Source organism: Camelus bactrianus, chromosome 17 (assembly GCF_048773025.1).
Source record: "Camelus bactrianus isolate YW-2024 breed Bactrian camel chromosome 17, ASM4877302v1, whole genome shotgun sequence".
NCBI lineage: Eukaryota > Metazoa > Chordata > Mammalia > Artiodactyla > Camelidae > Camelus > Camelus bactrianus.
The window spans coordinates 1,789,508-1,804,075 of NC_133555.1; the positions used below are offsets into that span (position 1 = coordinate 1,789,508).

The following is a 14,568-nucleotide window of genomic DNA, read 5'->3' on the forward strand; positions in this document are numbered from 1 at the left end:
TTTCAAACATCTCTAGTGAAATAGGTGTACCCAGAGGCATATCCGTGCAACACGAGTCACTACTTAAACTCCATCGCAGACCTTCTCTGGAGACACCTATCCTGCCTCGTTATCAGCCTGCTCTATTAATAACAGTCACCACAGGACGCTGGACGCCAGGTAGAGGAGACACCGGCTGTTGCTCCCAGAGCCAGACATCAAAGACCACATGCTTTGTTTCCATTCCTTCCACTCAAGTCTTTTGCAATCTATACAACATCACGTCCAGCACCTCTATTTCACACGCACGCTCTTTTTTCTCCCTTAATATTGGGAACATTCAGTCCTTGGGTCTCTTATGAATATCAAATATTTTATGTAACACTGTGGTTGGAATGGTAAACAAAAGTCATGTCAGGAAACATTAGTTTATAGTTCCTAAGACAATTCTACCTTGTCCTCCTGGCCTGGTGTGGAGGGACAGAGGCTGGACTTCCTGCATAGCCTCTCCCATTGTACTGAGTCACTGCTAGGGCTTGGGAAATGCCTACTTAAGTGTCTGTGATTAGCGCACTGCTCTTCATCCTCAAATATTATAAAGATGAATCAGTTAGGGAGGGGAAAATCTATAAAGCTGTGTAAGCTTCTTGGTACTTTTCATACTGAATGTAAAAATATCTTTTAAGTGTCTTGATTAACAAAAGTTGAAGAAAAAAATCATTTGTCCTTAAAATAGTCCATGACCTCTCTGATAATTGCTACCCTTTCTTGTTGGGCACAACCTGCTAAGTGCTTCACAATGATTAAGTGATTTGAACGAGGTTTAACCCTGACTCAACACCTGTGCGCTTAACCACTCTGCCATACTGTCTCCTCGCCAGCAGGGATTCAAAAAGCCATGCAGTATGAGACTAGTAGTTTTAGGAACTTTCATGGCCCAGAGGACTGGGGGCTCTTCCATTTCTTTTGCATGTTTCTAATAAAAGCCACTCCAAAATGAGACACAAGATTCTGTCCTTTTCTTAGTTTCCATTGAGCAGTTTAAATTTATTTCGTTGTAACAGACTGTCAGGCAGCACATACAATCTCCTTTGGAGAAAACCCAAACTCAAGGCCACTCGGGACCGTGGCGGCCCAGGCCGGTGGCTCTCCGGCACTGCCTGCGGCCCTCGGGTCGCAGGGGACGTCACCCACAACGCGCCCCGCGGGGGACGGGGTGCTGGGCGGCGGGCCGGGGCCTGGGCCCTGCACCGCCCCCACCCGCTGCCCAGGGAGGGCCCGTCTCCTCGCCGGGACTTCTGCTTGGGAGGGGGTATGTCAGTGCTGGAGGCGGGAGCTGCGAGGCCTTCTGGGCTCGGCCAGGCCCCCCGAAAAACCCAAACAAATCTCAGGCCCGAGCCCGGAGCCCGGCCCCTGCGTGACTTGGCAGCCGGACTCTCCCAGACCCGGCGGAGCGGCCTCCGGAGGTGGGGCCGGGCCCGGCCGCGTTTGAGCCGAGCGCCGGGGGGCACAAGCTCTCCCCCACCCCGCGCGGGCCAGGCCACCCACTGCGACCCGCTCCCGGCGCCCGTCATCGCCGCTACCCGAGGGTAGCCGAGCCGGGACCCCCGCCGAGCCCCCGTCTCGCGCGGCCCGGGCTCCGGGCGGGAAAACCCGCGCGCGCGGCACGGCGGGAAAAGCGGTGAGCGCGGAGGGAGCGCCCCGCCCCCCGCGCCGCGTCGGGCGGGGCGGCCCTCCCGCGGGCGGCTCTGATTGGCCAGCCGAGCCCCACGTCCTGATTGGCCGCGTGGGCGAGGCGGAGGAGAGCCGTGCGCAGCGGCGTGTGTGGGGCCGTGTGCAGACCCGCGTGTGGCGCAGGCAAGGACCCTGAAAATAAACAGCCGCTGCCGTGCGAGCCGCCGTCTCCGGCCTGCGTCCGAGTCTTCGCCGCCGCAGGCCTGCTCCGACGCTAAGGTGAGGCCGGGGGCCGGGCTGGGGCTGCTGTGCGGGCTGGGCCCGCGGCGGCGGAGGGTCGGGAGCCGGGAGGCGGCGATGGCGGCCGCGCTCCGGCCTGCGCCGCTGCTGCGTCAGGCGGGAAACGCGGCCGCCGGCGCCGCCCCGGGTCCGGGGGCCTCCCGCCCTGCCCTTCCGCCCGGGCCGCGGAGCCGCCGCGCGTCGGGCCGCTCGGGCCGCCCGGGCCGCGCCCAGGCCGCAGCCTCGCCGAAGACGGGGCCCGCGCGTCCTTGGGCGAGGCCGGGGCTCCGGGGGCCGCGGAATGCGGGGCGGGGGTGGATTTGGCGGGAAGTTGCCGGGAGGGGCCGTGCGGCGGAGCCGGGCCCCTGTGCGGTGGAGGGGGATGGGTGGCCCCGGTGCCGGGCGGGGGGCTGCGGGCCATGTGCCAAGGGCCTGGGCTCCGAGGAGGGCCTCGAGGCAGCTCTGCGGTTAGGGCGGTAGGACACCCCACCGGGGGCCTGGGAGCTTTAGGGGTTCGCCCTGCGTACCCCGTAGCTTCCCGGCTCTTGAATTTTTGTCGTCTTTGAAATTCTAAGTTACTTGTCTTACGTTGCAGTTCGAAAAGGGGCAAATAGGGCCCTCTTTCCATGAACAGCATTAAGTTAGAGGGACCTTAAAAAAAAAACCTTGTTATTAGGAAACAAACCATGAATTTGTCGAACTTCCCAAATCACAGCAGCAGTGGTAACCTTCGCGTCGTTTCTTGAACGGGTGAGACGACTACAGTTTCGTCTAAGAACGAGGGAAGATTAGCTAAACTCCATTTGGATTTTCCAAGCGTAAAAAGCCATTAGCATGGCATAAGCGCCCACATTTGGGTTTGGGTGTTGATTTTATTATAGGTAAGGTTTGTGCTTGTTGCCACATGTTAACCACATGGCCTCAGCGACAGGGCATTTCCAAAGGAAGTGACTACAGTATCTGGTCTTGGGGGTCTTTAGGAAAAGAAAACATTGCTTAGTAATCATCTGGGGCTTCAGATAGTGTATTTCAGGCATTATTCAGAAGGACCCACAGAGAGAGTAAGATAAAGAAGCCATGACTCAGGATTAATTTTCGGATTTTTTTTAAGGTAATGAAAGGTTAATTTACGTCCTCACTTTGTACCCCAAAAGGACAAGTTTTTATAACTAGATTTCCCCCCTTTTTCTCGTTTCTAATTTTGCAAACACTACTGGTTAATTTCTGCATCACTAAGTTAACCTTCCTTACTCTTTTGCTTAAGCCCTGTAGATTGAGTGTAGGTTTTGAAGGTTTAAGGAGATGTATGAGAAGTTTCTACCTCTTAGGCTGTCCCCCAACCTGCAAAGCAGTTATTGTCAGACGCTTAAAAATTGCTGTGATAATAGCTTAATCAAAACACCTATTAAGTGCCACGTACATAGTTTCCTGCTGTTTTTTAGTTTGTTGAGCCTGATTCTTGTCTACAAGGAACTCTCTGTGTACTGAAATATAAAAGGAATAACATTAGGTTCCCAAGGGCTGAATTAAGGACTTAAATTTTTTTCCAATTTGGAACTCCTGGCAGTAGAGTTAAAAAAAGTTAACAGTGTGTATTTGTGTACTTACCTGTCACATCAGATAACTTGGGTAAGTTTTTTTTAGCAACCAGAGGTCCACATTCCTTTTCATATTGGTAACAAGATAGGTAGTTCAAACAAATAGAGTCTCTCTAAAATATTTGAGCCAAATCAGTGGAAGATTAAGGGGCATTTATCACAGTTGCATTTGAACATCTGGAACAGGCAGAATTACATTTTTTTAAGGTATTATAAAAAGGCTTTGTAATACAGTTTTAGATTGTTTGGATTTTTACTTTAAAACCTAAAGTCTGTGGTAAGTCCATGGGAAGGTACCACATGCATGCTTATTAACAGTGGAAGCACAATTTGACTAATTGGAATGATCTGCCTCTTGTCTAAACGCTTGACCACAAGAGAGATTTTGCTGCCTCCCCCCTACCCCGCCCTGTAGGCCTGAGAGTTTCTTTTCAAAAATACTTGGCTTCTTTCCTCTTCTCCTGACAGTAAGTGGGGAGCAGAAGACTGATGCCAAGGCCTGGTGGCCCGCCATGTGGAGAACACTTTCGGTACCGTCTCCTTTAATAGCACTGCTGTTTCGGTGGCGGCCGGCTGCTGCAGTGAGGGCAGGCTCTGGAGAGGTTCCCGTACACCACGCACCATTTTCATGTTGTGAAAAACTGCAGGGATAATAAAGTGGGAGCTCGTGGCCACCAGCATTCAAGTTGTAAGTGGGTGGCTTCTGTTAGCCAGGACTCTTGAGAGTCGCACGCTGTTCGCCAGGGAAGCTCCCTAATCACCAGTGAGGATGTTCACCTGTGAGTCAGGCTGCCAGCCTTTGGCTCTGTGGTTACAGCCCCAGGTTCTGCCTCGAAGAAGGTTAAAAGCTAACGTGGCTTTAAATTCACGAAAGCTGTGTGATGGTATACTGTGAGTAAATTCGTTCTTGAGTGGATTTTTAAACATTTATCGATTCTAGTTTTATTTTGACACGTCTAACTTAGTGACCTCCTTTGACAGCATTTCCATCCACTTTATCACTTCAGTCTGACAAAAGTCTCTGCAGGGCCTTAGAGCCACTGCTGCAGTACTGACTCCAGAACCTTCTAGTTGTATGACTGGGCAAGTGACTTGGTCTCAGACCTTCAGCTTTCTTATCGGCAAAATGGGAACAAGAATACACAACTTGCAAGGTTGTAGGGATTATAGGTAATGTGTCTTATTAACCCTTTAGATACTTAGCTACTAATTGAAACCCTTCAGGGCAGGCAGAAATGGATGTAAATCACCAAGGCCATGCTGTGAATGCAGGAACCAGGATGTAAGAACCCAGGACTGCCCCAGTATTGTACTCTGTTCTACATTATTCTGGCCAGAATGCAGGCATACACACTATAACTTGCTTCCTTCCATTCTGTTTGTAGTTTATTTTTATTACTACAGTCTGAAGTGTTTCAGTACCGTGTTGGAGCACTAAACCAACTTAACTAGAGTGTAATAATGGCTGAGTGCATTCAGGGGGCGAAAGCTCCACCGTGGTCTGAATGGAGTCAGGTCAACAACGCAAGTGAGTCAGGGCTCCCCCTGAGCTGGGGGACATGAGTTACAGCAAATGTGAATGAGTGCAACTGTGTTTGGAAAACCATACGAAACCGGCTACCCCGATCCCTGTCTACTGCTTTGTGTACGCTCCCCCACACTTGCCTGTTGATATTTATTTTCAGTGTATTTATAGTTACAGTCTTTTAATTCATTGGAACTCAGTCTTGACCATGTGCTGTTAAGATTTAAGTAGTTTACTGGTTTTATCCTTAGTATCAAAAGTCTGGTAGGATTTACATTAATGAAGACAAATTCATACAGCCGTTTGTGTTTTGGGGCCAATTCCAGGATTTAAGCCTTAAAGCCTAGATGAGGGTAAAATGTGTAAAATTCTCAGACCTCAGAGTTCAGTATACACGGCCCCTTTCGGTGACTCTTCAGGCTGCATCCTGACCGCCTTCCTCCAGCTCCTGACACGTGCCCCGTGCTCCCCTAGCACATCTGTAGGTGTGGTTTGTGTCCTGAAAATTCCATACACAGAAATCAAAATGGAGACATACCTATTCCTGTTGAAAATGTGAAGCCATTTGGAATTTACCCTTTTTCTTCTCTTACTGACCTCTTCTCCGTTCCATTCAGGAAGTAGACGTTATCAGATGGGAAACCCTTAAGCCTGCTGTGTAGACACTGGACTCAGTTCTGATCTACTGTCAGCAGTCTGACTGAGTGGGGGGAAGGGTGGAAAGGAATAACTACAGAGGCAGAGGACATACACCCTTTAGGGGTTTAACCTGAGCACCCGTCTGTCAAACACAAGGCACCTGCTGACGATTCTCATCACAGATCAGCTTCCTCTTTTCCAAGTAAGGACAGGAGAAGGGATCAGGTGTCACAGTAACTGGGTACGCTGGATTGAGCGGTTACTCCAGGCTCACTCCTGTGGTCCCCAAATCTTGTATTATGTAAGCCTACATGGGTATAGATATAACAGTGATTTTTAGCAGCAAAAGGGAAAAGAATGTGCTCTCCTGCCTGACAATAGTGAAAATACGATACTTGTTTTTAAAGTCAGTATATGTTTTGTAGCATTCCATAAAATATACTGAGGTCTAGTTGATTGTGAGTTCTTGGATTAATTGGAAGTTGATGGCAGGTGAGAGAGGTCCTGGCTTGGCTGCTGACTTTTTAGTGAGCTGGGGTGAAAATTTCTGTTAAATGTGGGGATTTTATTAGACAATCTGAAATACATAGTGAGTTCAGAGTGACCGTAGTCAGTCCTTAATGTGTGTAATTGAAAGTACGCTGTTACTTTAAATTAATGGTGCAGCAGGAGCTCAGGGCTTTATTGTCAGTGCTTGATCGGATTGGATCGGGCCTGGGCAGAAAACAGTTCATGACGATTGGTGCCCCCCCCCCCCAACCAAGCCCTGCAGTTAAATACTGAGTTATGTAACTGCTACTAAAAGGGCAGTTACATGGGGTGTTAGGATGATTCAAAGGTGAATTATTAGTCTCTGCCCTCAAGGAGTATGGTAACAGGCAAAGTGGTAGTGCAGTCAGACAGGTACTGACAGAGTGCCCTGGGTCCTAACAGGAAGGAGGAGAGCTCCAGGCTGGGCCATGCGGTCAGATTCTTTTATAGAGTTGGCATTTGAGTTGGTCCCTGAAGGTTGCAAAAGGTTGTGACAGGTGGAGGCCGCAGGGGCAGGACAGTGCAGCAAAATCCCAGCCAAGAGCAGTCACAGCCAGAGAGAGTCACAGAGCCATAATTAATTCGCAGCTCTCTTATCTTACTGCCTCTAGTTTTCCTAAGGAATAGCATGAAATCCTCTAAAGATCTTGTAACTAAGTACCCTTGTATGTAAGATGAGCACTGGAGTAGGGACTTGCCTCCTAAGATAAGCAGGGTGCCTTTAAAGCACAGTGGGAATCAGCTGGGTCAGTGTTATGTAGAGACTGACAGGGGAGTCAGTGACAATGTTGTGGTCTACATCACTTGATTGAGACTGGCCTGGCCGAAGAGAGAGGGAGAAACAGTTCATGGAAAATCCACACAGATTAATTGGTTCTTGACTAGCTAAACTTTTAAAGCAAGTATTTCTATGCTGGAAATAGAGTTCAGATTTTAACTACTCACTTTATTCCCCTGGTAAACATCTGATGATTTGTAGTAACATAGTTCCTTTGTAGATTACCATTAGAAATAAACAAGAGGTCCTTTAAAGCAGGGGGTGCCTGGAACTGTCATTTCTTTAGCTTTAAAAATGCATATTGAATATTGGATTGTCATATTTTTCTGAAAGACCAAGTATCTTGTTGAAATATGAAACTATAAAAACTCAGAACTTGTCAAATTGCCTGGATTACCTTATAAAAGGAAGTGATCATTAGTGTAAACTCTTTGAGAGCAATAGTTAAATGTGTTCAAATTGTTCCGATTAAACTGGAGAAGACGCAAAATGAAAATAGGATTGAGGGGAGGACAGGGTGCCCTAAGCTGCTTTTTCCTGTGATCATTTTAGGTGCCATTCACTTTTTAATCCTGACTATTCCCTGTGGCGGAAACCAGCACTCTGCGTGACTCAGAGTGCTAGCACCAGTCTAAGGAAGCAAATGTAGTCTCGCATTTTGGAAAAATACATTTTTAATCTTCATTGACTGGTGTCTTTTGACTGGAAATGTGCATTATGCATCTGAAACAGTTGACTGCCAGTATCGCATACAGGCACCCTCCCCTCCTCCTGTTTGGTAATAAGTTTATATGGCAAGTGGCAGGAGTTGGTAGAAAGATTCCTCTGAAGATTTATCCTGGCTCTGAGTGCAGAGAGTTGGGAAAAGTATTTCGTTCTTTTGAATATTCGACAATGGAAACTTTTGAAACAACTTCAGCGTGATTTTTGGTCATTCGATTTCTCTACAACATAATAATGAACCAGTGGCTCAAACTGGGGGACAAGGGGGGCTGATTTGACCGTTTTTCTAAGTGCTCTGGTTTTGGGCAGCTCGCCTGCCCAGTCAGTCTTCCTCAGTCGAAGCGGTATGCTTTGCTTGATCGTGGTGCTTACGCTTGGCGTTGAGAGGTGTTTTGGAAACTTCATGTACCGTTGTTTGACACTGGAATTAAGGGTAAAAATGTTTAGCTATGGGAGTGTGGAAATGTAAGTTTACATTGTCTTTAGCGAGTTTGTTTTTCAAAGACCGCTTTCCTAGGAGTGTGTCCTGCAACGTTCCATTCTGTTCTCTTCCACACTATTCTGTTCTAGGAATAGCCTCTGTTTATTTTTAGATTGTTACATAAGAAGTATAAAATGAATTTGCTTTGGTTGGAGTTTTGGTTTTGTTTTGAAACAATACCCAATAAAGGAGTCTATTGCAAAATTCTGAGCGGTCTTGTTTTAAATGTGAAATTACAGAAAAACTTGAAAATGGGAGAACAGAAGAGGCAAACAACCGGTCCCTGTGCTTTAAATGCTGTTGGTACTTACTTTGGTGTTTCTCTTTGTCGTTTTTCTAGTATTTTAAACATACCATACCCTCTAGAGACAATTTAAATCCTTCGTTTCTTTTAACATGTCCAGGAAATAACCAGCAAGCAGCACTACAGTGTAACTCGGTGCTGTGCTGGGGCGGGGTCCCTCCTGCAGCTCCCCTGGGTTGTTCCAGCTTTATAGCCAGTAAATGGCTTCCAGTTGCCCACAGTAAAGTTGACTGGCTTGTAACCGTGAAAATGTGTCCATTAAGTTGGACCTGGAATGAGGTATTAACTAAGTATTTCTAATAATGGATGTTCGTTGATACTAAGCCTCTAAATCCTATCACCCCATCAATAACTGAATTAATGTGTGTATTGATATCTGTATGCATAATCTTAATGACTTTAGAGATCATAAATTGTATGGGAGTATGTAATGTTTTGTCATTTGTTTTTCACTTCCAGTATATTTCATCATAGGTGTATAATGCCTAAGTATATAGTAGTGTGCTTGCTTTTTTCCCTCCAGAATAATGATCCAAAAATACCCCAAGAGGGAAATAAAAGCTAAAAGTAATTTCAAGTGGTTTAATGCTGTCATTTTTAATATTTTGAAGATCTAACTGCAGCCATGAGCAGCAATGAATGCTTCAAGTGTGGACGATCTGGCCACTGGGCCCGGGAATGCCCCACTGGTGGGGGCCGTGGTCGTGGAATGAGAAGCCGTGGCAGAGGTGGTTTTACCTCGGATAGAGGTATTTTTGTCGAATAAAAAATTTTGAAGTACTTCAGTATTCATTAGTATCAAGACTGGTCTAATTAGCCAAATTCTCTTCATTTCTGCCCAAAATAGGTTTCCAGTTTGTGTCCTCATCTCTTCCAGACATCTGTTATCGCTGTGGTGAGTCTGGTCATCTTGCCAAGGATTGTGATCTCCAGGAGGATGGTAAGTATTTAACACATCCTTCCATATCCTTATAGAACTTGGAGAGGTGAGCGTGTACTGCACTGGAAAAGAGTTTCCAGCTGAGGTTTTGAGTTGTATGGTTGGAAACACAGGAGCACGTTTAAGGTTTTATAGTCTTGGTCTGCTTCCTTCCTTACTGCTGAAGCCTGCTATAACTGCGGCAGAGGCGGCCACATCGCCAAGGACTGCAAGGAGCCCCGGAGGGAGCGGGAGCAGTGCTGCTACAACTGCGGCAAGCCGGGCCACCTGGCCCGCGAGTGCGACCACGCGGACGAGCAGAAGTGCTACTCCTGCGGGGAGTTCGGGCACATCCAGAAAGACTGCACCAAAGTGAAGTGCTACCGGTGAGCCGCTGGGGGAGGGGGGGCTGGCTGGGCCTCCACCCTAGCAGCAGTGATTACGGCGGCTGGACAGCGTTATACAACTTCCGAATTTTTAATGTTTTTAAAAAATGTAATTTGGAATTTTCATAAACTTTGTAGAAAAGCTTATAGTCATACACAGACTTGTCATGTAACCAGGTCTCTGCCCATCTGTGAACATAGCACATCATGTTATGTGCAAGTTAACCCGTGACATCTTAGGGAATAATGTGCCTAAAGACATAACATTTTGGCCAGAGTTTGGGTTTTGATGTCAGTTGGTCTCTTGTGACATTTTGATCTCAGGCTGCTCCACTGAGTACTTTGGTGTCCAGTTCCTCCTTCCTGCTCGTAGGTTAGCTGTTAGTAAGACGTACTGTCTTGAAAACAAATGTATTGCTTCAGTTGTCAGTGCTTTTTGTTCTGCAACAACTACTGCTTTGGTAAAGTTTTACATTTTCTGAGCACCATTGTGAACAATGTTGATTTAATTTCCTTTTTCTAGGTGTGGTGAAACTGGTCACGTAGCCATCAACTGCAGCAAGACGAGCGAAGTCAACTGTTACCGCTGCGGCGAGTCAGGGCACCTTGCGCGGGAGTGCACGATCGAGGCCACAGCTTAATGGTTTTCCTTTGTCGCCCCTCCTTTTCTGATTGATGGTTGTATTATTTTCTCTGAATCCTCTTCACTGGCCAAAGGTTGGCAGATAGAGGCTACTCCCAGGCCAGTGAGCTTTACTTGCCGTGTAAAAGGAGGAAAGGGGTGGAAAAAAATCGACTTTCTGCATTTAACTACAAAAAAAAGTTTATGTTTAGTTTGGTAGAGGTGTTATGTATAATGCTTTGTTAAAGAACCCCCTTTCGGCGCCACTGGTGAATAGGGATTGATGAGTGGGAAGAGTCGGGTCAGACCAGTAAGCCCGTCTGGGTTTCCTGACTACGTTCCCATGTAGGAGGTAAAACCAATTCTGGAAGCGTCTATGAGCTTCCGTAAGTAACTTTCATTTTAGCATAATGATGGCCTTGGATTGTCTGACCTCAGTAGCTATTAAATAACATCAAGTAACATCTGTTACCAGGCCCTGCATAGAACATACAGTTGAGTGGGAGTAAACAAAACAGAAAGACAACGTGCGTGTTCCTGGCTGTGCGAGAAAGCTCGGAGAACAGCCTCGTCGCAGCGTCGATGCTGGAGCCACAGACGGTGATGGCAGAGGTTTAGAACACGCTTTTTCAAAGACTAAATCTAAAACCCAGAGTAAACATCTGTGCTCAGAGGTAGCATAATTGGGAATTATTCAGGAGTTGCAGAGAAGTGCATTTTCACAGAAATCAAGATGCTATTTTTGTACACTGTGTCGCTTAGACAGCTGTTTCATTTGCTGTGATCAGTTTTTAAAAGTCCGATGGTAAAAGCAACTGAAGTCCCAGAAAATAGAAATGTAATTTTAAACTATCCAATAAAGCTGGAGGAGGAAGGGGAGTTTGACTAAAGTTCTTTCTGTTTGTTTGAAATTTTCATTAATGTATATAGTGCAAAATGCCATATTAAAGAGGGGAACGTGGAGGACTGAAAGCTGGCAGCGTGGACTTTTCTTTCTGTGCTTCTTCAGTCGGGGCTCCGGTGATGAAAAGTAGCGATGCTTCATTGTTTCGCAAAGGTACAGAAGATGCAGTGCTTTCTAGCCCATCACAGTGATGCCCTTCAGCTCTGTGTTCATTCTGAGCGGCTCTCACACCATGGCTGCTTCGGCATCTCCTGTTTTCCCCTGGGCTTCACAGGGATTTGGTATGTTGGGTTCCTTGTTTTTTTTCCTAGGACCTTATGTCAAGTGGAGGTGGACCTTAGGTGGCGCCTGGTTTAACGAGCTCACTTTATAGATGAGTTACTAGAAGCTTAACTTCTAGTTAAGGCAGTGCTGCCTGGGCCCTCATGTCCTTCCTGCCCTGGGCCCTCTGTACTTTTGGTCCCCACTCAACTGCCACAGTTGGCGGCCTGTGTTTTCCCAGTGTAGTTCACTTCCCCTTCACGGGGCCTTGCGGCTCCTTCGCCTTGGGTGTATGGTGCATTTTTCACCCTGGTTGGTATTTGATGATCCACCACTGAAGTGTTAACATCTGGGGTTTCGGCTGTGCTGGGTCCATTCCAGCTCGGTCAGGTTAATAGTCCAGCACAGGCAAGCAAGTGAAACCACGACACGGGTCCATCTCCCAGTAACACAAGCTTACGTGTTTCTTTTTCGTTTGATCTTTTTGCTGAGCCAATAGTATGTCTCAGGTGCTAACCGAGCACATTAAGTATCTTGATCGTTTTAGTTTATACCACAAATACAAAATAGCATAAGAGAAGCCCTGTTTCCAAAGGCATTACTGTTACCTATGATGGATTCAGGGCTGAGGGGGTGCACGTGAGGCTGTTTTCCTGAGGTTTCCATCCTCAAATAGGGTGGAAACAGAAAACAGCAACTGAGATACTGAGAACTTTAGAAGTGCTTTGCTGTGCACACCTTTTGGGCTGCATCTGTGGTACCCAGCGCTGCCTCTCGTTTGAGACCCTTTGGTTGCTACACAGAGTTGAGGACCTGTTCAATAGCAGATCACAAAGTGCTTGATGAGATAGCATTTCTCTACGCTGACCTTGACCAAGCAAGTGCGGGGACTGTCACAGGGAAGCGGAGCTGACCGCGAGGACAGTCATGTTGCCTTGATACATGGGTGGTTTTGTCCCAGTGAGGAGGTTGGGGTTGGTGCCTGACCTGCTAGGGTTTGCTGCTGTTTCTGCTTCTGGCAAAGCTGTTTCTGCTCAGCTCGAAGCTTAGTCCTCGGGGACTTGACCGAGGGGCTCAGGAGGGGCTCTTGCCTCCAGGCCTTAGTTGCGTGCAGGGCATTTAGAGGAACAGTGAGCACTTGGTGTACCAGTGCATATACCCCTCACCCCCGATTTGACAGCAAACATTTGTCGCAGAGGCCTTTGGAAGGAAGGAGCTGGTGTGACGTTTCACCCCTGAGTGTTTCGGTGTGCATCTCGGGAATTAAGACGTCCTCGCTCAGGATCGCGATACCACCGTCACACTTAGCACTTCAACGTCACTTGCCCAGCACCACCTGATACCTGGTACAAAGGCCACACTGCTCAGTTGCATCTACTGTCCTCTGGTGTCATTCAGCTTGTGTCCCCTGTACTTCCTGGTCCAATGGCTTGGTTACTAGGCTCAGCGTTAGCTTGTTTGGCCTTTAAGATGTGTGATGTTGTATCTCATCAGTTTTACTGCTGATACAGAACTTGGTCATTTAAGGTGAACTCTTTCTTCATTGTAGTGATGATGGATTTCCTTTGAGAACTTAGTAATCTCTTGGTCTCCATTCTTTCACTTGATGCCTTTAATATTTTTTGTCCCCTGTGCAGGTGTTGCTCTGAGCTCATAAACCCACACAGTTTGTAGAAGTGAACGGTGTAAACCCCTCAGTTCAGCTAAGCCAAGCTGTATGAGAACGATACCACGTGTGTCATGGTTTTGAGGGTCGTGGTAAATACTGAATATCACTTGATGCCACATAGGGAAAAGTTGATTTTTTCTTTCTTTTTTTTTTTAAGAAATAGTCATTCCTGTTGAAACTGTAGGGAAGAAACTACCAAGGTGGACATTTTCGTGTAGTGCCTCGGAAGCTTTTGCCTGGGAAGATTGTGACTGCTGCACTTGGGTCGTCTTGATGATGATTCATGGAACGTGCTGTCCTTACCTGTAGCACTTCTGGGGGCAGGAGGCCAGGTGCCCGCTCTCCCGGTTGTGGCGGTGGGACTGGGGAGGGAACTGGCAGAGGCGGGCGGCCTGCTGAACTCTGCACTCTTGCTGAGCTTCCTGTCTAGGTGCGCACAGCAAAGAGCCACGCTGTCGGCCGGGCCACACCACAGCTGCGTTTCACTGCTTATCTAGCGAGAACGTTCCTAAAACGCCGCCTCGACTGGGCCGTGCAGTCTTGCTTTGACACTTTAAAAGCAACTGAGACGATTCCCCCTTTCCCCACAGCAGGTCAGTCAAGAACTCCCCTCCTCCCGGCAGAACCGGTGTGCCGAACCGCAGAAGAAGGCCACGGGGGCGGAGCTAACTCAGTGGCACTTGGTGACATCCGGGGCACCTGTGCACACTGCGCTTTCAGGAGTCCAGTGCAGCGTGGCACCGCGGGGTGCGAAGTGTGCCCATTTACCTCTGATAGTAGTGCCGGGCTTTGGCTTGATTGAGTCTTCCAGGACACAATCAGATTATTGCCGTCTGGTACAAATGCAGTTGTAAGTGCCAGAGGCAACATCTTGAGAGCTTGGGGCTGTCAAGTGAGTTTTCAGTGCACACTTGTCTTTTACCATTTATCTCACTCCCTGTTTTGGATGTGTTTGCCTTAATATACATTAGCACTTGTGACCTTAACTCCACAATTTAAAAGCTGGTAGAAGTTGTAAATTCTCCGAAAGATTTTGAGCACATTGTTTTTGCACTGGATCTGGTATGTGACACTAAGCATTAGGCATTCCATTGCTGTGTGACCTGAAGTATTAGGGGCTGCTGCTTGGACCCTGAGCTGCGAGCTCTGCAAAGCACTGAACTGCTAAAGCAGTTTAAACGGGTAAATCCTAACAGCAGTCTTAGGAGTAGGTGTGAGGACCTTCTTTGCTAGAAGTAGAGATACAGACATTTGGCTCGAGTTTGTCAGGTGGGTCCTGAGCATCAGCATTTTGTA

General features: G+C 47.6%; 1 protein-coding gene across 4 annotated transcripts; it reads left to right on the forward strand.

The window, feature by feature from the left end:
• Positions 1–1,771: 1,771 nt before the first annotated feature.
• CNBP (CCHC-type zinc finger nucleic acid binding protein) lies at positions 1,772–11,317 on the forward strand. Of its 4 annotated transcripts, none has more exons than XM_074344229.1 (5): positions 1,772–1,932; positions 9,123–9,260; positions 9,359–9,451; positions 9,618–9,816; positions 10,340–11,317. In XM_074344229.1, exons 2-5 carry the CDS (start codon positions 9,137–9,139, stop codon positions 10,455–10,457), a joined length of 534 nt encoding a protein of 177 aa, XP_074200330.1. In that variant the 5' UTR covers positions 1,772–1,932; positions 9,123–9,136; the 3' UTR covers positions 10,458–11,317. The 4 variants fall into 4 exon arrangements, with proteins under 4 accessions (XP_074200330.1, XP_074200329.1, XP_074200332.1 ...); XM_074344228.1 differs by having other exon boundaries at positions 9,359–9,449; positions 9,613–9,816; XM_074344231.1 differs by having other exon boundaries at positions 9,123–9,239.
• Positions 11,318–14,568: the final 3,251 nt, after the last annotated feature.